This window comes from Lactuca sativa, chromosome 5, assembly GCF_002870075.4.
Source record: "Lactuca sativa cultivar Salinas chromosome 5, Lsat_Salinas_v11, whole genome shotgun sequence".
Classification (NCBI taxonomy): Eukaryota; Viridiplantae; Streptophyta; class Magnoliopsida; order Asterales; family Asteraceae; genus Lactuca; species Lactuca sativa.
In genome coordinates, this window is record NC_056627.2 from 92590721 (window position 1) to 92617601 (window position 26881).

The 26881-nt window shown below is 38.9% G+C and overlaps 1 protein-coding gene across 1 annotated transcript; it reads right to left on the reverse strand.

Moving 5' to 3' along the window:
• Nucleotides 1-20181: 20181 nt before the first annotated feature.
• On the reverse strand, nucleotides 20182-21408 carry LOC128126213 (very-long-chain aldehyde decarbonylase GL1-3-like). The gene is made up of 4 exons (XM_052763983.1): nucleotides 21206-21408; nucleotides 20993-21103; nucleotides 20659-20832; nucleotides 20182-20524 (listed from the first exon to the last, which is right to left on the reverse strand). Exons 1-4 carry the CDS (start codon nucleotides 21374-21376, stop codon nucleotides 20369-20371), a joined length of 612 nt encoding a protein of 203 aa, XP_052619943.1. The 5' UTR covers nucleotides 21377-21408; the 3' UTR covers nucleotides 20182-20368.
• Between the last annotated feature and the right edge of the window lie 5473 nt (nucleotides 21409-26881).

The window sequence follows — 26881 nt, forward strand, 5'->3', positions numbered from 1 at the left end:
TTCTTATTGACTCGCCGAGTCCATGCAAAACTAATATGGGAAATCTTCAACCGACTCATTGAGTCAACCATGCAACTCGCCGAGTCCCATTCAGTCCATCACTCATTCAGACGATTTTAAGCTGCTCCAAAGCTCCAAGCAGTAGATCTATTAGGGTGTTGTTATCACTTAAAGCTGCTAACTTTATGTGCATGCTGTTGGAATAGTGTCTAAGGCTACAACTATATTAGACAAGTATTTGACCCGATTGTGCATGGTCCTTTTGGGTTGCCTTTACCATAGCAACTTGACAGGATGATTTATTATGAGAGAATAAATATTATTAATATATTATGAGAATAATATGAGGTATAATAATATTATTATTTGATTAATATAATTCATAAATTAATTAGGAATTAATTTGGTGACTTAAAGAGATTAATTAAATAAAGGGGTATAAACTGTCAATTGTTTGATAGTTGCACTTTGGGCTATATATCCTTTATGGATAAGGGGTGGACGATTTCTAGGGCTAAGGATAGCCATAAAATCGTCCAAGGCTTATCATGAAAGGGATTTGGATTGCTTAGGGCCTAAGTTATCCAATTAGGGTTTAAGGGTGAAACCCTAGGAGCCTTGCAAGTATAACTAAACCTTTAGGGTCAAGAGAAATCGGCACTTATGCTTTGAAAAGGAACCCTAGCCGAATTTCTCTTCCCTCCTCTCTCTCAAATCATCCTCCTTGCTAGTTGGTGTTTGTAAGCCATTAGAGGAGTGACAATTGTGACTCTAAAGCCTCAAGACAAGAAGATCAAGCAAGTGTTTCAAGGTAAACTTCTAATCTTTGATTTCATATTGTTATTATTGTATATTAGCCATTAGAAGTCTTGGATTCAATGTATGTTCAATTAGAGAAACCTAGATCCAAGCATTAGGGTTGCATGTGCACATAGGAATGTTCATATGGCTAAAACCCATAAGTGGTATCAGAGCCTAGATTGGTTTCTATTGAATTGATACTTTGATTGCTTGTTTGTTGCTGAAAAAATCATTTTTTTCGTCCTCTGCCTGATGAACTCGGCGAGTCCCATGGTGGTACTCGGCGAGTAGGCTCAACTCAGCGAGTCCATCTGGGTACTCGGCGAGTTCGAGCGTCAGAAAGAGCAATATTCGGGATTTCTTGCTATTTATCTTTGAGATACTTGCCTTAATCATATTAGATCAATATAAATCCGATTTTATGATATATATGAGTATATTCTTGACCTAATCGAAGATATTTATCGATTAATAAAATATTTGTTTCCTTATGTGATAATTGATTAATTATTTTATTAAATTGGTAAATTGTTTTGCAAGAAATCATTAAATAAATCAAATATGGATAATTATGGAATTAATTGTTAATTGAGATTATTTGTTATTTGATCCTCTATGTTTTTAAAAGTTTAAAACTTGCCCTCGAGTTTTGAAATTTATGTTTTGTGATTAAAAGTTTAATTTAGACAATTTAAATTTCAAACCCTAGAATTTTACAAATTTAAAATCCAACCTTGTACTAATATAATATTACAAGATTAATATATATATATATATATATATATATATATATATATATATATATATATATATGTATATGTATAATTAAAATGCTAGTCTTACCGTTAGTAGGCCTCATTCACGAAGCCGGTCTATAAGGTGGGTATAAGGTTGCTGCCTATAAAATGACGCTTAATGGGTGTACACTCACACCCACCGCTTGCTTGATCGGTGAATGGTCGTTAGCCGAACGGGTAGGATAGGGCAACCTCATCTCTTCATTAAAAGTATAATATGAAATACAAAGTAACTACATGTTTTTCAAAATTTCCCAATCTTAGTTACTTTAGGAAAAGTGAATTGATGCAATCCCATGAAATTACACTTTGCACTCTTGCTAAGAAGTTAGTGGAGCGTGTGTGGTTTACCGACACACTAATTGGTTCTAAGCAAAGGTGGCAAAGGGTGATTCATTGTTTATCATAGTTCGATGGAGCGTGTGTGGTTTACCGGCACATCGAATAGGTGATCGTTACAATGAAGGCACCATGTGAATTTGCATGGTAATTCACACCCACTTTGTGATCATTGGTATCCCAATCACAAACGAGAGGGGCATATCGAGATTTAAACATGCCATTGAAAAGTTTCAATGAATCTCATCCAAACCTAGGAATTTTCAATACATTTAGAACCTAAAGTTATGTTTTTATGGTGGAGAATTAGTGAATCGTCATTCACTTACCTTCATGTTATTTGCATGTTGGATTACGGCATCCCTTTTCTAATATGTAAATATTGTTGTTGGATCCTAGCCCTAATTTTTCTTATTGGGTGATAATTAGGGATTCATATTCTAACCTATCTTTGTCCTTTCTATTTGTAGATGTCAAACGCAAACAACGCTGCTGCTAGTTCATTCACATTGATGAGCCTTTGTCAAAAGGTCACTTTTGATGGGACGAACTTTAGCGAATGGATAAGATACATTCGCACAATTGCTTGCTATGAGGACAAGGAGTATGTCCTAGATGAGAAGCTCGAGAAAATCAACCCAGAAATCGCTACTTAGACTGAAATGACCGCTTTTGAAACTCACGAGCGTGATGCAACGAAGGTACATTGCATCATGATAGCCACCATGAATGCCGAATTCCAAAAGTCCTATGAGGACATGTATCCGTACGAAATGCACCAAGACTTGTTGGAGAGATACCACCAGAACGCGAGGCAAGAGCGTTACGAGATTTTCACTAACATGATTTTCGCTAAAATGGGTCATGGAGAATCTCTTACCATGCACCTGCAAAAGATGCAAAGGTATGTCGATCGTCTTCGCAAGTTGAATGTTGACTTTTGGGAAGACTTGGCGATCGACATGGTGCTTCACTCTTTGCCTCTATGTTACAATCAATTTAGGATGACCTATCACATGAACAAGGAAGAGGTCACCCTAAGCAAGCTCCAAGGTCTCCTTAGGGTTGCTGAAAGCAACCTAAAGGACAAGTCTGTTGCACCAACTCCCAATCCACCCCCTGCTCCTGTTTTGGCCATTGGGCAAGGAAGAGGCAAGAAGAGGAAGGCTCCGTCTAAGAGCCACCGCAAGGGAAAGTCCCAAGATGGTTCCTCTTCTAGTGGGACCAAAGTTGATCCTGCTAAACCCTGTCCTAACCCTAAGGAGGCAGAGTGCCATCATTGCCATAAAATGGGGAACAGAAGATCGTCGCCTGTGACCAAGATTGGAGTGTATTCTTTAGTGCTTAGGAATGGTTTATCTTTAGATTTGAACAATTGTTGCTATTCGCCAGAAATGGCTAGAAACATCATTTCCTTTCATAATTTGTTTAGACAAGGTTTTAGATTTTCTTTTAATAATGAGAATGGTTCTATTCTTGCTTATCTAAATGGTGTCTTATATTTTGAAGCTATACCATGTAATGGAATTTATAAAACTATTATCATTGTAGATAACCTAGGAAATGATGTTTTATGCATGGATTCTTCCAATGGTGTGGATAGAGCATCCTTGTGGCATTGTCGTCTTGGACATGTCAACAAGAAGCGCATAGCCCAACTCCAAAAGGATGGAGTGTTAGAGTCATTCGACCTTAGGGAAGATGACACTTGCGAGTCTTGTTTACTTGGAAAGATGACTAAGTCACCCTTCACAAGTACATGTGAAAGGGGTGAGGGTCTATTGGACCTCATACATACCGATGTATGTGGACCGTTTAGATCAACCACGAAGGATGGGAACCGCTTCTATGTGACTTTTACCGATGACTATAGTAGATATGGGTATATCTACTTAATCAAACAAAAGTCAGAAACTTTTGAAAAATTTAAAGAGTTCAAGAATGAAGTGGAGAATCAATTGGGTAGGAAAATCAAGATGCTTCGATCCGATCGAGGAGGAGAGTACCTAAATCTTGAATTCCACGACTATCTCAAGGAGTGTGGAATAGTTTCACAATTGACGCCACCTAGGACACCACAGTTGAATGGTGTGGCAGAAAGGCGTAATCGAACCTTGTTAGACATGGTTCGCTCTATGATGAGTCGTGCTTCACTACCTATCTCTTTTTGGGGGTATGGCTTAGAGACTGCCACCCATATCCTTAACCGAGTCCCTACTAAGAAGGTTGCCAAAACACCTCACGAGATGTGGACAGGGAAAGCTCCCTCGTTAGCACATATCAAGGTTTGGGGTTGCGAGGCTTTCGTAAGACGAGATACTCACGACAAGCTTGAACCTCGTAGTGAGCGATGTATTTTCATCGGCTACCCGCAAAAATCCTTTGGATATCTCTTCTATAGACCGAAGGACAATGTTGTCTTTGTTGCGAGGAGAGGAGTTTTCCGAGAGCGAGAACTCATAAGCCAAGGAGATAGTGGGAGGAAAATCGAGCTTGAAGAGATTCAAGAATCGATAGATGAAGGAACCTCTACCGCTGGCACTCAACCCGAGGAGGAAACTCCGGTTGAACCGATTGACGAGTCCTTACCTCTTAGACGTTCCGAAAGAGTTAGAGTTCAACCCCAGTTTTATGGTTTTCATATTACTACCGAAGGGGATACGTACATTAGTGATGGTACACTATAAAATCTAGATGAACCTAATAGCTCTAAGGAAGCCATGGCAGGCCCGGAGTCTACGAAATGGAAAGAGGCAATGGACAGCGAGATCCAATCCATGTATGACAACCAAGTTTGGAATTTGGTTGATAATGTGCCCGGACGTAAGACAGTTGGGTGCAAATGGATCTTTAAGAAGAAGACCGACGTGGATGGAAACGTACACACATATAAAGTGTGATTGGTTGCGAAGGGCTTTACTCAAACTCCCGGAGTTGACTATGATGAGACCTTCTCACCAGTTGCGAAGATAAAATCTATTAGAGTGATGCTAATTATTGCCGCATTTCATGATTATGAGATTTGGCAAATGGATGTCAAAAGCGCTTTCCTTAATGGGAAGTTGGCTGAGGATGTTTACATGGCTCATCCAGAGGGTTTTGTCGATCCGAAGCATCCGAATAGAGTGTGTAAGCTTGAGAAGTCCATTTATGGACTTAAGCAAGCGTCTCGCAGATGGAATCTTTGCTTCGATGAGAAAGTCAAAGAGTTTGGATTTGTACGAAGCGAAGATGAATCGTGTGTATATGTCAAAGCCAGTGGGAGTACAGTAAGCTTCCTCGTTCTGTATGTCGATGACATACTACTCATAGGAAACGACGTCCCGACTCTGCAGGAAGTTAAGTCCTGGCTCGGGAAGTGCTTCACTATGAAGGACCTCGGAGAGGCTTCCTATATTTTGGGAATAGGGATAGCGAGAGAAAGAAGTAAGAGACTAATAGGACTTAGTCAGAACACTTACTAGGATAAAGTACTGAAACGTTTTAGTATGGAAAACTCGAAGAAGGGAGAATTACCGATACAAAGTAATGCCAAGTTGAGTAAGACTCAAAGTCTGAGTACTGAAGCTGAGATAGCAGAAATGAGCCGAGTACCATACGCTTCCGCAGTTGGCTCAATCATGTATGTTATGACTTATACTCGCCCTGATGTAGCCTTTGCTTTGAGCATGGTTTGCAGATATCAAGGGAACCATGGAAGAGCCCATTGGATTGCGGTCAAGAATATCCTTAAGTACCTTCGGAGGACGAAGGAATGGTTCTTAGTCCTCGGTGGGAGTGATGACTTGAAGGTGCGAGGGTATAGTGACGCCAGCTTTCAGACCGACAGGGACAACTACCGTTCGTAGTCAGGCTGGGTCTTTACTCTGAATGGAGGAGCAGTAACTTGGAAAAGTTCCAAGCAAGAAACCGTAGCTGATTCAACGTGCGAATCAGAGTATATTGCAGCGAGCGAAGCGTCGAAGGAGGCAATATGGTTAAAGAACTTCATCGGTGATCTTGGAGTTGTACCCGCCATAAAGGAGCCCATGGAGATTTTCTGTGATAATGAAGGAACGGTTGCCTTGACCAAGGAACCGAGGGATCATGGTAGATCTAGACATATCGACAGAAAATATCACTTTATTTGACATCGTGTAGAAGAAGGACAACTCATAGTGAAGAGGATATCACCAGAAGATAACCCAGCAGATCCGCTTACCAAGGGACTGAGTAGGGTTAAACACTTGCAGCATGCTAGGAGTATTGGGTTGAAGGATGATATTAGTATAGATTAGATAGTAATAGAAACGTGTAATAGATAAATGTAATTAACATTTGATGATTAAATAAAAGAGTATTATTTATGAGTAATGTTACTGTCTTATGTTAATTGTTTAACTATTGTTTCATTTTTGCATGTCTTGACTTCCAAAATAATTGAGTTTATTAAGAATAATCGAATTATTCAAATTGTCCACAATCGTTCATATGTTGGAAGTAGATATGAATGAAGATTGTCATGAATTGGTGTGCAAATTGTCTAAATGGTATTAGACATAGCAAAAGGTTGCTGCAGCGTTCATGAGTGCTTATGAACTGGTTTTGATCATTGGAACAAACCCGCGCTTGCTGGAATCACCTTATGGAATGTGATAAAAAGGGTGATCGCAAGACGATAATATCATATGGTCTTAAAACCTAGTTATATGGTTTGTTATTTGTTATAGGGTTTAAGGGTGAAACCCTAGGAGCCTTGCAAGTATAACTAAACCTTTAGGGTCAAGAGAAATCGGCACTTATGCTTTGAAAAGAAACCCTGGCCGAATTTCTCTTCCCTCCTCTCTCTCAAATCATCCTCCTTGCTAGTTGGTGTTTGTAAGCCATTAGAGGAGTGACAATTGTGACTCTAAAGCCTCAAGGACAAGAAGATCAAGCAAGTGTTTCAAGGTAAACTTCTAATCTTTGATTTCATATTGTTATTATTGTATATTAGTCATTAAAAGTCTTGGATTCAATGTATGTTCAATTAGAGAAATCTAGATCCAAGCATTAGGGTTGCATGTGCACATAGGAATGTTCATATGGCTAAAACCCATCACATGCAAGGTTTTATGAAGATAAAACACTCATAACTAACATTAAGAGAAGGTTTTGGACATGAAGGATGGCTAGGGCTTCATAAAGCTTAAGGCTTTATGTCCATAAGGCCTTGGGAAGTCAAGATCTGAAGCCATGCCCTTGTGACAAGCTCAAATCCGAGTGTGACCCCATCATGCCCTAGAAATGACAATTCTTTTACCAAAAGGGAGATCTAAGCCGTGAAATGTAAAGGTGGTAGCTTTATACCTCAATCTTGTTGTCACAACACTGGAAAGGATGGATCTACAAGCTCTTCCTTGTTCCAAGCTCTTAACTCCTCAAGAAATGCTCCAATACACTCTCTTTTGGTCTCACACACTTAAGAATAGAGACTAGCTAGCTATTAGGGTTTTTCTGGATGTGAAGGTGACAAGGGAGGATGAGGAGGAAAGTTAAGGACCTTTAAATAGGGTGAAAACCCTAAAAATTAGGGTTTTCACTTTCCAACACCTACTTGTCGAGTCGGGTCCTCAAACTCGTTGAGTAAGGTCTAAAATCTAAGCTGCTGATTTGGTCTCTGCTCAACGAGTTGGCCTATCCACTCATCGAGTCGCCTTTAAAACACGACTCTTAGAGCTTAAACGGATATCGGGAAATCGGGATGTTAAAACTCTCCCCTACTTAAACAAGGCTTCGTCCTTGAAGCCTGCTGCAGTGCAGAACTTCGGATAATGCCCTCATATTGCAGCCTCCGGCTTGTTGGATAAGGTGTCTAAGTCCATAACTATTTCTGGTAAATACTTGACCTGACCCAGCATGGTCCATTTGGGTTGCATGGCACCGTGCAATTGAATAAACTAAATGAAAGAAATAACACATATGGTTTATTAATATATTATAAGTTCTAGTATATTAATAATATTATTAGTTTTGATCAAGAATTAATTTAGAATTAATTAAGTGATCAAAAGATAACTAATTAGATATATGGGTAGATTATGTAAATCTTCCATATCTTATATAGTGGGCTAAGAGGCTCCATGGATTGTCAAGTTGGGTTCCACCCATAGGATGCTCCATGGAGTTAACCCATGGATCAAGAAATGAAGAGTCATGGAACATTAGGGTTTACCTAATGTAACACACTATATAAGCAATGTAACTCTCCCCAAAATCGGCGACACTAAGAAACAAGAGGGCTTGGCCGATTTTGCATGTGGTAGAGTATTCTCTCAAGTTTATTCTTTGAATTTGGTGTTGTGTGAAGCATTTGAGGCATCACACTTGAGGTGCTAGGCTCACAAGGTTTCAAGGAACACTTACAACAACAAGGTATGTAGTTCTGTATATTATTCAAGTTAATATTGTTCCCCATGTATGCTAAATAGGATCATAGCCTTGGAAATCAACTTTGCATGATAATTAGACAAACATAGATCCAAGGTTATTAGGGTTGCATGTACACTTAGGAAGTGTTAGAATGCTCAAAACCCAACAGTGGTATCAGAGCCTAGGCTTGTTTGTTTGTTATTTGTGCTAAATAGTTGAAAAAAGTCGATTTTGTGCAATCTGCCTGATGAAGTCGCCGAGTCCATGGGGGGACTCGCCGAGTTCATGTGAATCTTCAACCTACTCGCCGAGTAGGTTCATGCACTCGGTGAGTAGGAGCCTCAGAATGCAGATTTTTGACTTTAGTTGCTGGAAATGGACTAGAAACATTACCCTAAACTGTTTTGGTACTTGAAAACTTGTTTTAGATGGTGTAATGTCTTTGCTAATCCATTTACTGTTGGAATAGTGTCTAAGGCTACAACTATATTAGGCAAGTATTTGACCCGGTTGTGCATGGTCCTTTTGGGTTGCCTTCACCATAGCAACTTGATAGGATGATTTATTAAGAGAGAGTAAATATTATTAATATATTATGAGAATAATATAAAGAATAATATATTGTTATTTGATTAATATAGGTCATAGAATTAATTAGAATTAATTTGGTGACTTAAAGAGATTAATTAAATAAAGGGGTATGAACTGTCAATTGTTTGATAGTTAAGCTTTAGACTGTAAATCCTTATAGATAGAGATGGGACGAATTCTAGAAGCTAAAGGATAGCTAAATTCGTCCAAGGCTTATCTATGGAAAGGATTTGGATAGCCTTAAGAGAAGATTATCCAATTAGGGTTTAGATTGTAACCCTTAAGGAGTCTACAAGTATAAATAGACCCCATGGCATAAGGAAATCGGAACCTCACCTAAAGTAAGAGAACCCTGGCCGATTTCCTCCCCTCTCCTCTCTCCTAAATCATCTTCCTTGCTATTAGTGTTTGTAAGCCATTAGAGGAGTGACATTTGTGACTCTAGAAGCTCCAAGACCACAAGATCAACAAGGAACTCAAAGGTATGGTTCTAGATCTGTTTCAATGTTGTTATTTAACCTAATTAGCCATTAGAAGTCTTGGATTCAAAGCATGCTTATTTAGAAAGCCTAGATCCAAGCATTAGGGTTTTGCATGCGCACATAGGAAAGTTCTTATGGCTAAAACCCATCATTTACAACAACAAGTTATCAAAATTACAAAGTTTTAAGTGTAAGTTTTGATTCATGAAAGTGTTCATGTTCATGTTCTTTATCTTATGATGTTTAGATGATCATAGGAATTGTTTGTAACCTATGTGGTAGATTAACTCTTGATCATTATGTGTTTTAATGGAGTCCACAACTTGTCCTCAAGTTATGGAAAACCAAAAGTCACTGCACTTTAAAACCATTAAAAGAACATATGGGTTATAAAAATGAAGAGTCTTCATTTTTAATACCCTAATGAACTCATAAGTTACAAGAAATGAAAGGTTTTGAAAGTTTACAAAACTTTCCCTCAAGTTTTGGAACAAGTAAACTCTTGATTAAAACTTTAGTTCCAACCCTTAGAATTTTAAAAGTTAAAATTCAACCCTTATACTTATAATATTATAAGTTAATAATATATATATATATATATATATATATATATATATATATATATATATATATATATATATATATATATATATATATATATATGTATAAGATCAAAGTCGTCTTACCGCTAGTACGCCTCATTCACGAAGCCAATCTATAAGGTGGGTATAAGGTTGTTGCCTATAAAATGGCAACTTAATGGGTGTCCACTCTCACCCACCGCTTGCTTGACTGGTGGAGGGTCGTTAGACGAACGGGTAAGACAAGGACTTATAAATTCTCATTAAAAGTATGATGAATATTATAAAGTAACTAAATGTTTTATTAAATTCCCAATCTTAGTTACTTTAGGAAAAATGTGAATAAGGTGCTAATCCATGAAATTACACTTTACACTTTGTCTAAGTCGTTAGTGGAGCGTGTGTGGTTAACCGACACACTAACTTGGACTTAACAAGGTAGGTAAAGGGTGACTTAATATTTATCATAGTATCGATGGAGCGTGTGTGGTTAACCGGCACATCGATTGAGGGGTAATACATTAAGGGTACCAAGTAATTTGCATGGTTACTTCACACCTCGTTTTGTGATCCTCGGCATCCCAGTCACAAAACTTGGAGGGCACGCTCGAGATTGAAACATGCCTTTGAAAAGTTCATTGAATCTCAAAAGAATCTAGGAGTTTCTAAGAACCAAATTAAATATTTTTAATATTTCGACTTTGGTGGAAATTGGTGAATCGTCATTCACCTACCTTTCAAATATGTTATTACTTAGATTACAGCATACCTCTTCTAAGTATAATATATTGTGATTGGGTCCTAGCCTTAATACTACATTTGGGTGTTTTATGAAGGACTATCTCTATTTCTAAACTAAACTTTTCTTCTTTTCAGATGTCTGCAAACACTACTGCTTCTGGCTCTAATCCTAACGGCTTCTTTTATCTAATGAACTTGTGTGGGAAAGTCACTTTTGATGGATCCAACTTTAATGAATGGATCAGAAACATTCGAATGATTACCCGCTACGAGGACAAAGAATATGTCCTCGATAAGAAGCTTAAGGAGATTGATGAGACAGTTGCTACTCCTCAAGAGATCGCTGACTTTAGGGCACATGAAAGGGATGCCACCAAGGTCGCATGCATCATGATGGCCACTATGACAGCCGACCTCCAAAAGTCCTACGAGGACTACTACCCTTTTGAAATGCACCAAGATTTGATGGAAAGATACCATCAAAGTGCACGACAAGAGAGGTATGAAATCATATCCTCCATGATAACAACCCGAATGAAGGATGGAGAACCCATCACGAGCCACATGCAGAAAATGCAAAGATTTGTGGACCGCTTGCTGAAGCTTAATGTGAACTTCCCCAAGGAGCTAGAAATAGATATTATTTTGCACTCCTTACCTTCATGTTATGATCAATTCCGCATGACATACCACATGAACAAGGAAGAGGTCATTCTCAGCAAACTTCAAGGACTCTTAAAGACCACGGAAAGTGGTCTTAAGGATAAGGCGGTTGTTACTACTCCTACTCCTACCAACTCCGCCCCTGTCTTGGCAATCGTGAAAGGACGAGGGAAGAAGAGAAAGAGTTTTTCAAAGGGTACCAAGGTTAGGACCCTTGATGGCTCTTCTTCAAGTAGAACCAAGAAAGGTTTCATCACTCCTTCTTCTGACCCAAAAGAGGCTGAATGCTTCTATTGCCATGAAAAGGCACATTGGAAGCGGAACTACCCAAAGTACCAGCAAAATGTGAAGGATGGGAAAGTTAAACCCAACCATGCAGGTATTTACACTATCTTATCTAATAACTCACCCCATTCTAACTCATGGGTCCTTGATACCGGTTGTGGTATTCATATCTGTTCTGATTTGCAGGGACTAAGAAGAAGTGAGAATGTGGAGCAAGGAAGAATAAACTTGATCATGGGAAATAGGAAAGCTTCACCTGTCACCAAGATTGGAGTTTATACTTTATCGCTAAGTAGTGGGTTTAGTTTAGATTTAAATAAATGCTGTTATTCGCCAGAAATGGAAAGAAATATTATTTCCTTTCATGCATTGTATAAACAAGGTTTCACCTTTTTATTTGATAATGAAGTTGGTTCGATTAATGCTTTCTTTAATAATGTTCTTTATTTTAAAGCAATACCTTGTGATGGCGTGTATGAAACTGTATCTGTGGTTGATAACTTAGGAAATAATGTATTGTGTGTTGATTCTGTTAATAATAATAACTTGGATAAAACATCACTATGGAATTGTTCTCTTAGACATATATGCAAGAAACGCATAGGCCAACTCCAAAAGGATGGAGTCTTGGAGTCATTTGACCTAAAGTCTGATGATAGTTGTGAATCATGCTTACTTGGAAAAATGACAAAATCACCCTTTACAGGTTCTTGTGAGAGGGGTGAAGGTTTGTTGGATCTTGTGCACACGGATGTGTGTGGACCATTCAAACATGCCACAAGGGATGCTAATCGTTATTATTTGACTTTTACTGATGATTATAGTAGATATGGATATGTCAACTTATTCAAGCATAAGTTAGAGACTTTCGAAAGGTTTAAGGAATTTAAACAGGAAGTTGAGAATCAATTGGGCAGGAACATTAAGATGCTTCGATCCGATCAAGGTGGTGAGTATCTTAGTTCATAGTTCGTCGACTATCTTAGGGAATGTGGGATTATCTCACAATTGACACCTCCCAGGACACCGCAGTTGAATGGTGTGGCTGAAAGGCGTAATCGAACCTTGTTGGATATGGTTCGTTCCATGATGAGTCGAGCTTCGCTACCAATCTCATTCTGGGGGTATGCCTTAGAGACAGCCGCCCATATTCTTAATCTAGTCCCTACAAAGAAAGTTGCCAAAACTCCTCACGAGATGTAGACTGGTAAAGTACCTAAACTAGACCACATTAAGATTTGGGGTTGTGAGAGTTTTGTGAGGCACGAGTCTCATGATAAGCTAGAACCCCGAAGCGAGAGGTGTATTTTCATCAGCTACCCATAAAGATCCTTTGGTTACCTCTTCTACAGACCTAGTGATAATGTGGTCTTTGTAGCAAGAAGAGGAGTCTTTCGAGAGAGAGAATTTATAAGCCAAGGAGACAGTGGGAGGCAAATTGACCTTGAAGAACTTCAAGAGTCAAGTGGTGAAGGAACTTCAAACCCTAGCCCTCAACTTGAGGAGGAAACTCCTGTTGAGCCAATTGACGAGTCTGTACCTCTGAGGCGTTCCACAAGAGTTAGGAATGCACCTGAGCATTACTATGTTTCCATATTACCGCGGAAGGTGAGACACTTATTAGTGATGAGACACTAGTAGGTCTGGATGAACCTAACAGCTACACGGAAGCCATGGCAGGCCCTGAGTCTGCTAAATGGAAAGAGGCTATGGATAGCGAGATACAATCCATGTATGACAATCAAGTTTGGAACTTGGTTGAGAATGTACCAGGTCGTAAGACTGTAGGGTGCAAATGGATCTTCAAGAAGAAGACCGACATGGATGGTAATGTACACACTTATAATGCTCGACTATTTGCAAAGGGCTTCTCTAAAACTACTGGAGTGGATTATGATGAGACTTTTTCTCCAGTAGCCAAGATTAAGTTTATTAGGGTTATGTTAGCCATAGCTGCATTTCATGACTATGAAATATGGCAAATGGATGTCAAAACCTCTTTCCTTAATGGAAAGTTGATTGAAGATATTTACATGAGTCAGCTAGAAGGTTTTGTCAGCAACGAGTACCCTAATAGAGTGTGTAAGCTTGAGAAATCCATTTATGGATTAAAGCAAGCACCTCGCAGATGGAATCTTTGCTTTAATGAGAAAGTCAAGGAATTTGGCTTTTCTAGGAGTGAAGATGAATCTTGTGTGTATGTTAAGGCTAGTGGGAGTATTGTTAGCTTTTTGGTATTGTATGTGGATGACATACTACTCATAGGAAATGACATCCCAACTCTGCAGGAAGTTAAGTCCTGGCTTGGGGAGTGTTTCTCTATGAAGGACCTAGGAGAAGCTGCCTATATTCTAGGGATAAGGATTTTGAGAAACCGGAGTAAATGACTAATTGGACTTAGTCAAAGTACCTACTTGGACAAGGTGTTGAAGAGATTCAGCATGCAGAACTCCAAGAAAGGAGAGTTACCCATCCAGAGTAACGCTAGATTGAGTAAGACACAAAGCCCAAGTACCGAGGCTGAGATAGCAGAAATGAGTCAAGTATATTATGCTTCAGCAGTAGGCTCGATCATGTATGCTATGAAGTGTCCTCGACCTGATGTAGCCTGTGCCTTGAGCATGGTTAGCAGGTATCAGGGGAATCCTGGCAAGACACACTGGACTGCGGTAAAGAATATCCTCAAGTACCTACGGAGGACTAAGGACTGGGTCCTTACCTTCGGTGGGAGTGATGACTTGAGAGTTGTAGGGTATAGTGATGCTAGCTTCCATACTGATAGGGATAATTTCCGCTCTCAGTCGGGCTGGGTCTTTACCTTAAACGGAGGAGCAATCACTTGGAAGAGTTCCAAGCAGGAGACAGTGGCTGATTCCACTTGTGAATCAGAGTATATAGCAGCGAGCGAGGCAGCAAATGAGGCAATATGGCTAAAGAACTTCATTGGAGACCTTGGAGTTGTACCAGCTATAAAGGAGCCCATGGAAATTTTCTGTGATAGTGAAGGTGTTGTTGCCTTAGCCAAGGAACCAAGGGATCACGAGAGATCCAGACACATCGACAGAAAATATCATTTTATCAGACATTGCATAGAAGAAGGAATCCTCGTGGAAAAGAGGGTATCATCGGATAAGAACCCAATAGATCCCCTCACAAAGGGACTGAGTAGGGTTAAGCATCTCCAGCATGCTCGGAGCATAGGGCTGAAGGATGATATAAGTTTTAGTAGTTAGATAAATTATGAAATTTGTAAAGTGTAATTGACATTTGATGATGAATAAAAGTTGTGTTTATTAATGAGTAAAGTGTTACTATCTTTTGTCAATCGTTTACTATAATTTCTTTTGCATGTTTTGACTTCCAGAATAGTATGTTGTGGTTTCACATATTATTCAAACTTTCCACAGTCAGTCATATGTTGGAAGTAGATATGAAGTAAGACTGTCATGAAGTTGGTTGTAGGTGTCAGGATATAAGACAACACTTCATGAGTGCTCATAAGTTATGAGTATTGGAATCAACCCACGCTCACTGGAATCACTTCATGGAATTTTATCTCGAGTGATCGTGAGACGGTAATATCATATAAATCTTCAAACCTAGAGATATGATTTGTTGCCTATGAATTGGTTATGCATTGATTGTACCAAAACGCATTGGTAACTCGATGTTATAAAACGTGCTTTTGTGTATAATTCAACTAGTAGTAGAACAAACATATGAGTCGAAGTTTATCTGTTCCTTCTTAGATTAGAAGCTGATATCTGGGCTCCTCGATGATTTTGTTTTGACCTATGTACTGGGCCCGGTCAGAACTAAGTTGATGTGTTCAATTAAGTACTTTGTCAAACAAATCGGAAATCCAGAAACAAACTGCTGGACAATAAGTAACACTTTGTTCCATGTAATTGTCCGGCTGATATCTAGAACAGAGGATTATATGATCACTTATCTTAAATGGCGTATCAACATCTTCTCAGTTCCGAGAGACCTTGAAAGAGCTACGATTGCCGATCAGTTCCTGAAGTATTGTAGTTATAGTTATTAGACTTATCCAAGTGGGAGACTGTTGGATAAGGTGTCTAAGTCCATAACTATTTCTGGTAAATACTTGACCCGACCCGACATGGTCTATTTGGGTTGCATGGCACCGTGCAATTGAATAAACTAAATGAGAGAATTAACACATATGGTTTATTAATATGTTATAAGTTCTAATATATTAATAATATTATTAGTTTTGATCAAGAATTAATTAAGTGATCAAAAGATAACTAATTAGATATATGGGTAGATTATATAAATCTTCCATATCTTATATAGTGGGCTAAGATGCTCCATGGATTGTCAAGTTGGGTTCCACCCATAGGATGCTCCATGGATGCTCTATGGAGTTAACCCATGGATCAAGAAATGAAGAGTCATGGGGCATTAGGGTTTACCTAATGTAACACACTATAAAAGCAATGTAACTCTCCCCAAAATCGGCGACACTAAGAAACAAAAGGGCTTGGCCGATTTTGCATGTGTTAGAGTATTCTCTCAAGTTTATTCTTTGAATTTGGTGTTGTGTGAAGCATTTGAGGCATCACACTTGAGGTGCTAGGCTTACAAGGTTTCAAGGAACACTTACAACAACAAGGTATGTAGTTCTATCTATTATTCAAGTTAATATTGTTCCCCATGTATGCTAGATAGGATTATAGCCTTAGAAATCAACTTTGCATGATAATTAGACAAACATAGATCCAAGGTTATTAGGGTTGCATGTACACTTAGGAAGTGTTAGAATGCTCAAAACCCAACAAAAACTCCCATCAAACACTTTATGCAAGCACATCAAATAGTCAACAAAGAATTGGGAACCCTAGAAATCCCGGTTTAAGTCCATTTTGGACTAGGACTTCCTTATTGGGCCTAATGGGCCAATAAGTTTCCAATTTGACTATTTTGGGCTTAGAACTCTTAAATGGGCTCTAATTGGACCCACTTCCATTTATTTTAATAATTTGGGCCATATTGGGCCTAGAATGAAATAAATACCCTAATGGACCTTATTGGGCCATAACTCACCTAATTAGCCCTAATGAGCCATAAAATCATTTCTTGATTTATTTTGGGCCATGAACCCTCTCCCAAGACCAATTGGGCCGAAAATCATTTAATTGGGCCATAAAATGGACTTAAGCACAAAAAGCTCAAATTTCTTTTCTTCCTTCTCATTCTCTCGGCCCAACCACACAAATGAAGGAGGGAGAGTTGACTTTTCACTTGCCACCTCACCATTATACATGGGACATCCATGCAAATATCCCATACTTCCAAGCATATATCCTTTTATCTCTCTCTTCCCCCTCTCTCTTTTTCTTCTTCGGCCGAGAACCACAAGGGGAAAGACACACACACACATAATTCACTCAAACACTCTCAAAGAAACACTCTTGCTTGTTCATCCAAAAATTTCGAGATTTAAGGGCTCTTCAAGGAAGTTATTCTACAAAAATCATCATCTTAGGTAAGTTCATGCTTGGATCCATGGTCTAGATTCTTTTTTTTATCAAAAATCTCGTCTTAACTCATTTAAACTCATGATTCCCATCTTAGAAACCTCTAAGTTTGAGATCTTCCAAGAAGGCTTTCTAGGACCAAGTTTTCTTCATTTCTTCCTTCTAAATAAAAAACAACAAGCAAAGGTGAGTTCATACCCCTCTTTTTCGGTTTTACAAGTTTTATGGGGGAGAATACAAGTAAAATGTGTAGATCTATGTGTATGTGTGTGCTATGTATGATTTTATGCATGTATGTGTGATTGTAAGTGTTTATGTGGTAAATATGCAACAAAAAGAGAAGAAATCTCGAGATCTATGACATAAGAAGGAAAACAAACATGATCCAAGGTATACCACACTAAAAAAGTCAAGAAAAATACCCTTTAAGATTTAAAATAGACATATTGTAACATAAAACAAATTTTTGGGGCTTAAATTGTGAAATAAACAAAAGTTGGGTGAAAAGTTGGTATTCACGGTTTTCTTGGGGGTTAAAAGAGTCAAAAAAGTTAAAATAGATATTTTTTTTGACAATTATGCTCTTCAAAGGACTTGAAATGTAAATAATAGCTCAATGGGCCAATTTTTGGGCTTTTCAGCCCATTAAGCTCAAAGTTGCGAAAATTTTGATTTTCAAAGGGCTAAAATGAAAAATTCCTCAAAACAGGGGATAAAAAGGTAAACAAAATTATTTCAAGGGTAAAGATGCGTTTCTTTACTAAAAAGGACCAAAAATGTAAAGATTTTGGATTTTGGGCCAAAATTGTAAAAGTTGCAAAAGTTTGGGCTTTGACCGAAAAATACTTTTCTGGTAGGGCTGAAACTGTCAAAGAGTAATTTTTTGCCTAAAAATATCAATTAAGTAAGTCTATAGGTCAAATGTGTCAAGAAAATGATTTAAGCACTTAAAATGTCATTTTTTTTATAAAAGGGACTAAAATTGTCATCTTTATTAAAGAAGGGCTAAAATGGGTCAAACCTATATTTAGAGTCAATTATTTTATCATTAAAATATTTGGGTCAAAAATACCAAACTACAATTTACGACAAATGTCAAGATGAATATACATAAATTTCCAAATATCGTTATAAATGACCTACCGGTCTCGTAACGATACAAATTTAACAATTGTTCAATTAAACATTACGACAACTATACTATACCTAAAACAAGTAAACACTAAATTCTTTGGGCTTGAAAGTTTCCAAACGTGCTTATTGGGCCTTTGTGACCCATTAACATGACTTTTGGGCCCAAGGGATAATTATAAATGTTATTGGGTCTTCTATGACCTAATTTCATATTTAAGGGGCCCTCAATGGCTTATAAGTGCCATTGGGCCTTAGTGGCCCATTAGCATTGCTAGTAAGGTCCATGTAATCAAATACGAAATGGGCCAACATGTCCTTCGTATACCCAACAGCCCAAAATAATTCACGAAAGTAGCACGACTTTGTATTCCTCTTCTCCTCGTTTGTTAGGCCTATGCGTAATCAAAGTAAACAAATACAGGTTGATAATCAATTGTAATCAAAGTCAATTGGGATTTAGTGAGTAATAATGGGTGGCACCAACGTGTGTCGGTCGTAGTCTGTAGTTATAATCAAAGTCTCCTGGAGGGAGAGCGAGAGTTTGTGTATATATCTATACGGGGGTGACTCCCCCACACCTCAGCTGTTCACTACAGTTAGACTCGGCCAGTCTAGGGTGACAAAATCTTAAGATCAATTCCGGCGTTCACCAGAGTGCCAAGACAGACGAACTAGTCATTATCATGCATGGTTATAACGACTCACATAAATAAATCCAATATAAATCAAGTAAACAAGGTAATTCAAAATCATTCACGTGATGGATAACCATTCAAACCGTTATATGATATTTTTATTTTGGAAAACATCGGGCTTTCCGGGGAAGTTCAACATTTTCACTTGTACGTTAATACAAAGTTTTTCAATTATACATGTTTTGAAATCATCATGCATATATTTACGGATCTTCACACCTTTTTATAAACAATGGTCTTTTCAGAAAATATCGGATTTTCTGGGTTGTTTTCGTTCAAACTACACAAAACATTTTCATATCAAACATGCTTATGAACTCACCAACATTCCATATGTTGACCACTTTTTCAAAATAACTTGTATTCTCAGGTAACATGTAAGCTGAGGAATAAGTACCAAGTATGTCAGTGTGTTTTGCTTTTGAAAACTATCAAACAATTTATGTATGGATTTGTAATATTGTTAAGACAATGTACTTGATGTGAACAATGTCAGTTGTAATATATTGATGCATGGTGATATTTATGTTATGATTCATGTATATTCATTGTGATGATATTCAATTTAAGTCACACGAGCCCTCGGACGTTTCCGCTGTCTGGTTCAGGGGTGTGACACCAATTTCGTTTCGTTTCGTGTATTTTTGTCGTATCGTGTCATAAATTGCCACCCCTAATTTAAAGTACTAGGCATTTTGTTGTGGTTCCAATTTATTTAAGAAATTAAAAGATGTTGTTAGGAACTTGCTGAAAATCAATGAATTGAATAAAAGAAAGTCAATGATGGAAGTCAAATTGTACGAATTCGAGTATGTGTGTCGCTTGTAGACCACCAGAGCTTGGTCGGCACTTGCTTTTTTGAGTATCTAAATTCCTACTTCTGTATTCATGGAGCGTAATGAATCCAATTATCCCGATCTTCATAACCACCGCCAATTATTTCCCCTTTTATTAGAGATTTGAGTTTCTTTCAAGGCAGATTCGTGAAGATCTATGAAGGCAGTTTAAGATGATTTTTTTTTTGTGTTGAGAGAGAACAATAGATTGAAAGAGATGAAACTTTTGAAGAATCAGATCTTTAGAGAGCTTCGAAGAGATAAAGCTGACATGGCATATTAAACTTGTGTATTAGGAAAGGGTTACAACCCCTTCATAATTATCAAAGAGATATTTTAAACCATAAAAACATAATTTGTATCCTTAGAATGTAGAAAAAACATGAGGGACTTATTAAACCAAAATACGTAAATTGGTTGGGCCACATTGACAATAAGCATACAATCAAATATGAATATTTTTTGGGGGTTTGAATCACTTATTCTTAACTCATAACAAGACAACGATGGTTTTATAACATGACTTTCATACTGGCTTAAAACCATGTTTTAAAGCAGCTTCCCAAGCCAAATCAATATGGTCTACGTCAATCTCACCAACTTCATTGTGTTCCCAACCTTCAAGAAGATGAACAATCCCACCCGCATGACAAGCATGAACCACACCTCTTTCTAATGTGTACTGCTCAAACAATATGCATAAAACAAAAAATAAATGTCAATTTAAACTCCAAAACCCTCTAAATAAGCAGCGATCAATTGACCAGAGAGAGGCTATCAGATGTGATAAGGCTAGATTTGTCTTTTTTACATTACCTCGCAGATGCCTAGTCCTTGAACACCATCAGGAAGCTTCATAGCTGCAAGCTTACTATACTTGCAATCTCTTCGGAATTCACTTATAGGTGGAACCACAAACTGATGGAAATGTGTTCCTGGTGGTGCCCAATTTTGCTCACTTGGAGTGATCCATTTTCCGATAATCCAAGTCTAGTTAGTTTCACCAAAATCATTACATTTGTAAATTACCTTTTAATTAATACTTGACTACCAATTAACAAATATATATATATATATATATATATATATATATATAGATATATATATATATATATATATATATATATATATATATATATCACAATCTTACCTTGCACTGTTTAGCTGCTTGATAATTTGTCACTTGAATCAAATGGTTTTGATTAGCTAATGGAATTTCATTCTTAATGCTTATAAATCTTTCAGTTGATTGAGTAAGCATCTGCACAAATATTTAGTTTCCTAAATCAATATCCAAGCAGACGAAATGAAAGAAATAAAAAATAAGTCAAAGATCAACTTTCACAAAAAAAAAAAAAAATACCAAGACTCTAACTTTACGACGAGCTAAGTAAATTGCAATGGCCCTTCCAAGCTTAGAAGTAGAGGCGGTTAAGAACACTTCCTTAACATCTTGAGGAATTTCGTTCAAAATAACAGCAGCAGTCAATGTGTTTCCATGAACTACTCGGACTTTAAGATCCGGATGTTCCATGACAAAAAGTTTCCCACCTCCATTCGAAGCTTCATTCTGTCAATCAACAAATAAACCCATCATATATATATATATATATATATATATATATATATATATATATATATATATATATATATATATAATAATAATAATAATAATAATAATAATAATAATAATAATAATAATTATTATTATTATTATTATTATTATTATTATTATTATTATTATTATTATTATCCTACTATAATTTTTTTATATGTGTAGTAATTTAGTTGATTTTAGTGTGGATATTAAAGTGTGGTTATTCATATATTCCTTGATGAATAATAACATAAAGTTGCGTATACAAAATTCATAGCAGAACTACAACATAAAAGTAGTGTTCTCACGTTATCACTTTATTTACTGTTCTAATTTGAATCATCCTCGATATATATATATATATATATATATATATATATATATATATATATATATATATATATATATATATATATATATATATATAATATCTTAGGTCTTACAAATATGTACCACAAAATACCAACCAACAGGATACCAACCAAATGAAAAATGTCGGAAACCAATATTTTTGTAGTCAACATCTTTCGTTGGTAGTACCATACCAATTGGGTTAATGTCACTGTTAGTGTTAGGTAACAAACTTTTATGAATTGGTTCAAATGGCCCCTTAGGTTTTTTTCTTGCTTTTTAGGGCACAAAGTGCATTTTGTCGGGTTTAAAAATTCACTTTTTGTCGGGTAACCCAGTAACTCAAATGATGCGGCGGTTTAATTGGCAATATAGTCAACATATTGTTTATGTGGCATTTTGGTCAACACTCATTTGACTTTTTAAGACTTCACAACCCTCATCCTATCATCATCTTCAAGACTTCACTATGCTTCTTCTTCAGCAAATCCCAAACCCAAATCTTCATGTGCTTCTACTAGTCTTGCTTTGGTATAGTTTTGGGTCTTGGATTAAGCAATAAACACATTCATCTTGTTTATTGTGGAATCTAGTAATGGATTTTGGGTTCGATTTATGCATCGATTCATCGATTCTTATTTTCGATGTTATTTTAAGCTTTCAATATCTTCAACTTTTACATCTAATTTTTTTTTGAATTAGAACTCAGTGCAATAAATATCTTCAACTTCTTCGTCTTACTTTGAATTAGAACTTAGAGATCTATTTTATCATCTTCGAAAAGGGGTGGTGGTGTGGTGCAACAGTGGAGTGGTGGTTATGAAGATCTATTTTGAAATCGAACCCATATGCAATTCATGATAGGGGTTCTAAAGGGGCTTCAAAGATGATGATGAGAGGCCACGTCAGTAGCTGGTTTTTAAGGGGATTTGGAGATGATGACTCAAAAAATGTTCTTGAATCGCACTCATACGTGATGGTATATACCATTATCAACAGCCAAAATTATTGCTTGTCAAACAAGTTGCTACCAATTATACTTGGTATAGTGGTTGTATCAAATTTGTAAAAACTATAAAAGATAGGGTACACGGTTTTAAATAGAAAGTAACCGAAATAGTACCAATTCCACCTGTAGCACCTGGTTTCCGGTATGTGAATTTTATTTGAGCATTGCCCTAATTTAGCCTTAGACTCGGCGAGTCATAGGGTCCGACTCGCCGAGTAGGGACGAGACTCAGGACGCGTTTTAAGTAGGCGACTCGACGAGTCCATATCCTGGACTCGGCGAGTCACCGCTGCGGGATGAAACCCTAAGTTTCAAGGGTTTGCACCCTATTTAAACTCTCATTCCGCCCCAACTCGTCCCCATTCACCCCCAGAACTCCCCCTACATCGTTTTCCCCTTGTTTCCTTGAGAGTTTGAGGTATTCTTGGTGTGTTCTTGAAGGTTTTGAAGAGTAAGAGGAGTAGATCAAGAAGAGGAGAAGGAGATCAGCCATCCTTGTGTCATTTCAACTTTTCCTTTGAGGTATAACCCATTTTCCCCTTGATTCTATGCTTAAAACTTCATTTGGGTCCTTCTTGGTCAATTCCCCAAGTTTGCATGATCATTATATGTTGTAATAAGGCGTTTGGCCTTTGGATCTATGTAAGATTGAGCTCCAGGAGCTCAGATCTGTTAGCTTTTTGGCCTCATGAGGCTTGTTAGCCCTAGATCTACCATTTTGAGACATTTTGAGCCTTATAATCCATATTGGTGAATATCCACACATAAAGTTGGAAACTTTACGTGTGATTCGTGTCCTAGAAGTCCAGATCTATGAATGGCATGGTCTGGAACCGAGCAAATCGGTATATTTAAGGAGTGCATGGCGACGACTCGGCGAGTCGCATAGGTGACTCGGCGAGTCTGGTCGCGAGTCACCGAATTGGTCCCTTCTTCGTATGTCGAGTTGAGCCTTGAGTCACAGGGGGTGACTCGGTGAGTTGGGAGCTGGACTCACCCATGTTAGGACTCGGCGAGTCAATGCCCTGACTCGGCGAGTCCAAGGCAATCTTCATAGCTCAAGAATAGACTCGGCGAGTTGTTCATACGACTCGGCGAGTCTTAGCATAAAGTGTTCATCGGATGAAGATGAACTCGACGAGTTGTTCATACAACTCGGCGAGTAGGATGAAGGTGTTGAATGGCAGTTAGAAGGTGAACTCGTCGAGTCATAGCCCGACTCGACGAGTAGAACCAGGGACCCAGGACATTGGTTTACTAGGGACTCGGCGAGTGGAGATCCACTCGGCGAGTCGGGTCAACTGAAAGTTGACTCCAGCTTTGGCTTAGAGTTAATCCAGGGGTAAAATGGTCATTTTACCTAAAGGACAGTTAGCAGTGTTTGATTGAGTATGTCGTGGAAATTGCAGCCGGAGGACTCCCGGAGCAGCAGCAGTCAGTTGATTCCCGATCAGTTCAGCAGCTACTTCGAGGTGAGTTACCTTCCAGTAGTGGTGGGTCTAAGGCCACAATGCCGGCCCACCAGTAGGAGACGTATGATAGATGATTGTCTTTGTGATATCATCTAGGTTTGCTACTACCTGATATGTTATATGCTAGCATGATATGTTGTAAGTGATAGTAGTCGAGTTCGGTTGTTAGGACCGAAGGGTAGTCAGACACCCCAGATACGTCTGACAATATGTGATGATATGTTTGCATGATGGCGTGTTATGTTATATGTGATCGTAGTAGTAGGGGTGAAATAGTCCCCGAGGATCGGTTGTTAGGACCGATGGGTAGTCAGCACCCCAGAATGGCTTGACACGGGTAAGACGGCACCCCAGAATGGCCGTATGGGTAGGTCAGCGCCCCAGAATGGCTTGACACGGGTAAGACGGCACCCCAGAATGGCCGTACCGGGTAGTCAGGCACCCCAGAATAGCCTGGCAGTATGTATGTTATGTGATTTGTATGGTATGCGGTACGTTGGGGGAACTCACTAAGCTTTGTGCTTACGTTTTCAGTTTTGTTTTCAGGTACCTCTGCATCGAAGGGGAAGGAGCCGACGCGGTAGCGGCACGTCATACACATACTCTTCGGTTTCCGCATTTATGAGATTCACTGGGATTGTACTCTGATATTTTGATGGGATATACGGTTTGGCTTTTGAGAACATGGTTGCAATGTGTTATGGTGTGAACAAACAATGTTTTATTTATTAATGCTTTTCTAAAGTAATATCAAAAAAAAAAAAAAAAAAAAAAATTTGGGTCGTTACAAGTTGGTATCAGAGCCTTGGTTTGAGGGATTCGGACACGCCTTCGGGAGTGTTTGGACTCAAACCGAGGGATTGAAGGATTTTTCCAAAAGAAATTATTCTTTTAAAAACCCGGAAAAGAGTCACGAGAAAGAGTAAAGTGTGTGACGTGCGCAACCGGCCGAGCTCCAGTAAGTATTCCCCATAGTACCCATACAAGTTTATGTTATGTTTATCAGCTTTATGAATATTGCATGCTAGAATAGGCTAAGGATCTAGGAGTGATGCCTTATGTGCCTGTTTATTTGTTGCAGCTTATTGAATATTGCATGCTAGAATTGAGTAGACAGCGGTAGGGTAGCCTGTTTAGGTTATGCCTGATAGTATGAGCTTAGCATCCTATGTTAAGTGTCGTTTCTTGTTTTAAGGACAGTTTTGGCTTGAGTCTGTTTTTCCTTATCCGAATGCTGCTTGCTTCGTGCTCGGTGGGATTCTGAGTAATGGGAGTGAGCCACTAGGTAAACACGTCACACCACATGTAATCGGGGTTGAATAATCCCAAAGTGTTGGAACTGGCCCTACTGCGCAGCTCTTGTTTGAGTCCAACCGTTGTAGGGACGGGCCTTTTACTTGAAGGATGATCTAATCCTCATCACAGGTGGTGGTGTTTAGGTGGTGGCTAACTGGCATTATGAGGAGACCTACAGCAGCTGAGGACCAGTTGTGTTGAACTTGAGTTCTCCCTAGGGCAAGTCTAGGGTGAGAATATCGGAGAGTAGCAGTAGTAGAGGGGAGTTGGTGGAGTCGAGGAATTTCTCGGAGAAGGTACGGATAGATGTGGAAGGTAGTATGGGCCCGTACTACTGAAAGCAGAGGATCCGTACCCGAGCCGAGGAAGGCCAAGACGAGACCAAGGAACCTGTAAGTAGTTGAGATCCCTCAGAAAGTAGCAGTACCACTAATGATCATTATTGATGCCTTGCAGAATGGTGGTACTTCGACCGAGACCGACAGATGGCGGGTCAGGAGAGGGGTCAGGTTCGGGATCTGGCACCGAGCCGATTGAGGAGAGGCTACGTGAGTTCATCACATCGGAGATCACTAGGGGCATCCTTGAGTCGACCCCCATCATCTTTGGGTCGATCAAGGAAGGGATCGTGGAGATGATGGAAGATCGCCTACGGGCATTCAGGAGCGACTTGGCCTCTAGCCAGTCAGGATCTCGCACACTGTCCTTCAAGGACTTCAGGAGCAGTGGTGCGCCGGATTTCCATGGGGTGAAGGACCCCATTGTCGCCAGGCGGTGGATTGCGGATATCGAGTCTGCCCAGTTGATCAGCTTCTGCCCCGAGGGGTCGAAGGTGAGGTACGCAGCAGGATGTTTACGGGACCGGGCCCGAGATTGGTGGGAGTCAGTGGGTGACTCGATGGGAGCCTCGGCTATCGAGGCAATGACCTGGTCGGACTTTGTGGCTAGGTTCAGGGCAGAGTTTGCGCCAGCGGTCGAGCTTCAGCAGCTGGCCAGGGAGTTCTTAGACATGAGGCAGACGACAGAGACCGTGGCGGAGATCACCGCCAAGTTTCGGGAGAGGGCTTTATTGGTGCCCCAGTATGCAGGTGACGAGGATATGAGGAGGACTCGTTACCATGATATGCTACGAGCTGATATTCGGGAGCATGTTAGTTTTTCGGCTTGCCCTACCCTGGACTCCATGATTGCCAGGGCTAGGGAGAGAGAGATAGATTTGGAGCACATCCGGAAACGGAAAATTGAGGATGGTCAGTCATTGGGGGCTTCGGGGAAGAAGCCCAAGGGATCAGATGGGAGGCCGAAAGGCCAGTC

Excerpts from the sequence above, each read along its gene's own strand:
- LOC128126213 (XM_052763983.1), bottom strand. The coding sequence starts at position 21,376 with ATGGAACATCCGGATCTTAAAGTCCGAGTAGTTCATGGAAACACATTG. Across the intron at positions 21,104-21,205 it reads GTCGTAAAGTTAGAGTCTTG|ATGCTTACTCAATCAACTGA; the intron begins GTATTTTTTTTT and ends ATATTTGTGCAG. Across the intron at positions 20,833-20,992 it reads AAGCAGCTAAACAGTGCAAG|ACTTGGATTATCGGAAAATG; the intron begins GTAAGATTGTGA and ends GAAACTAACTAG.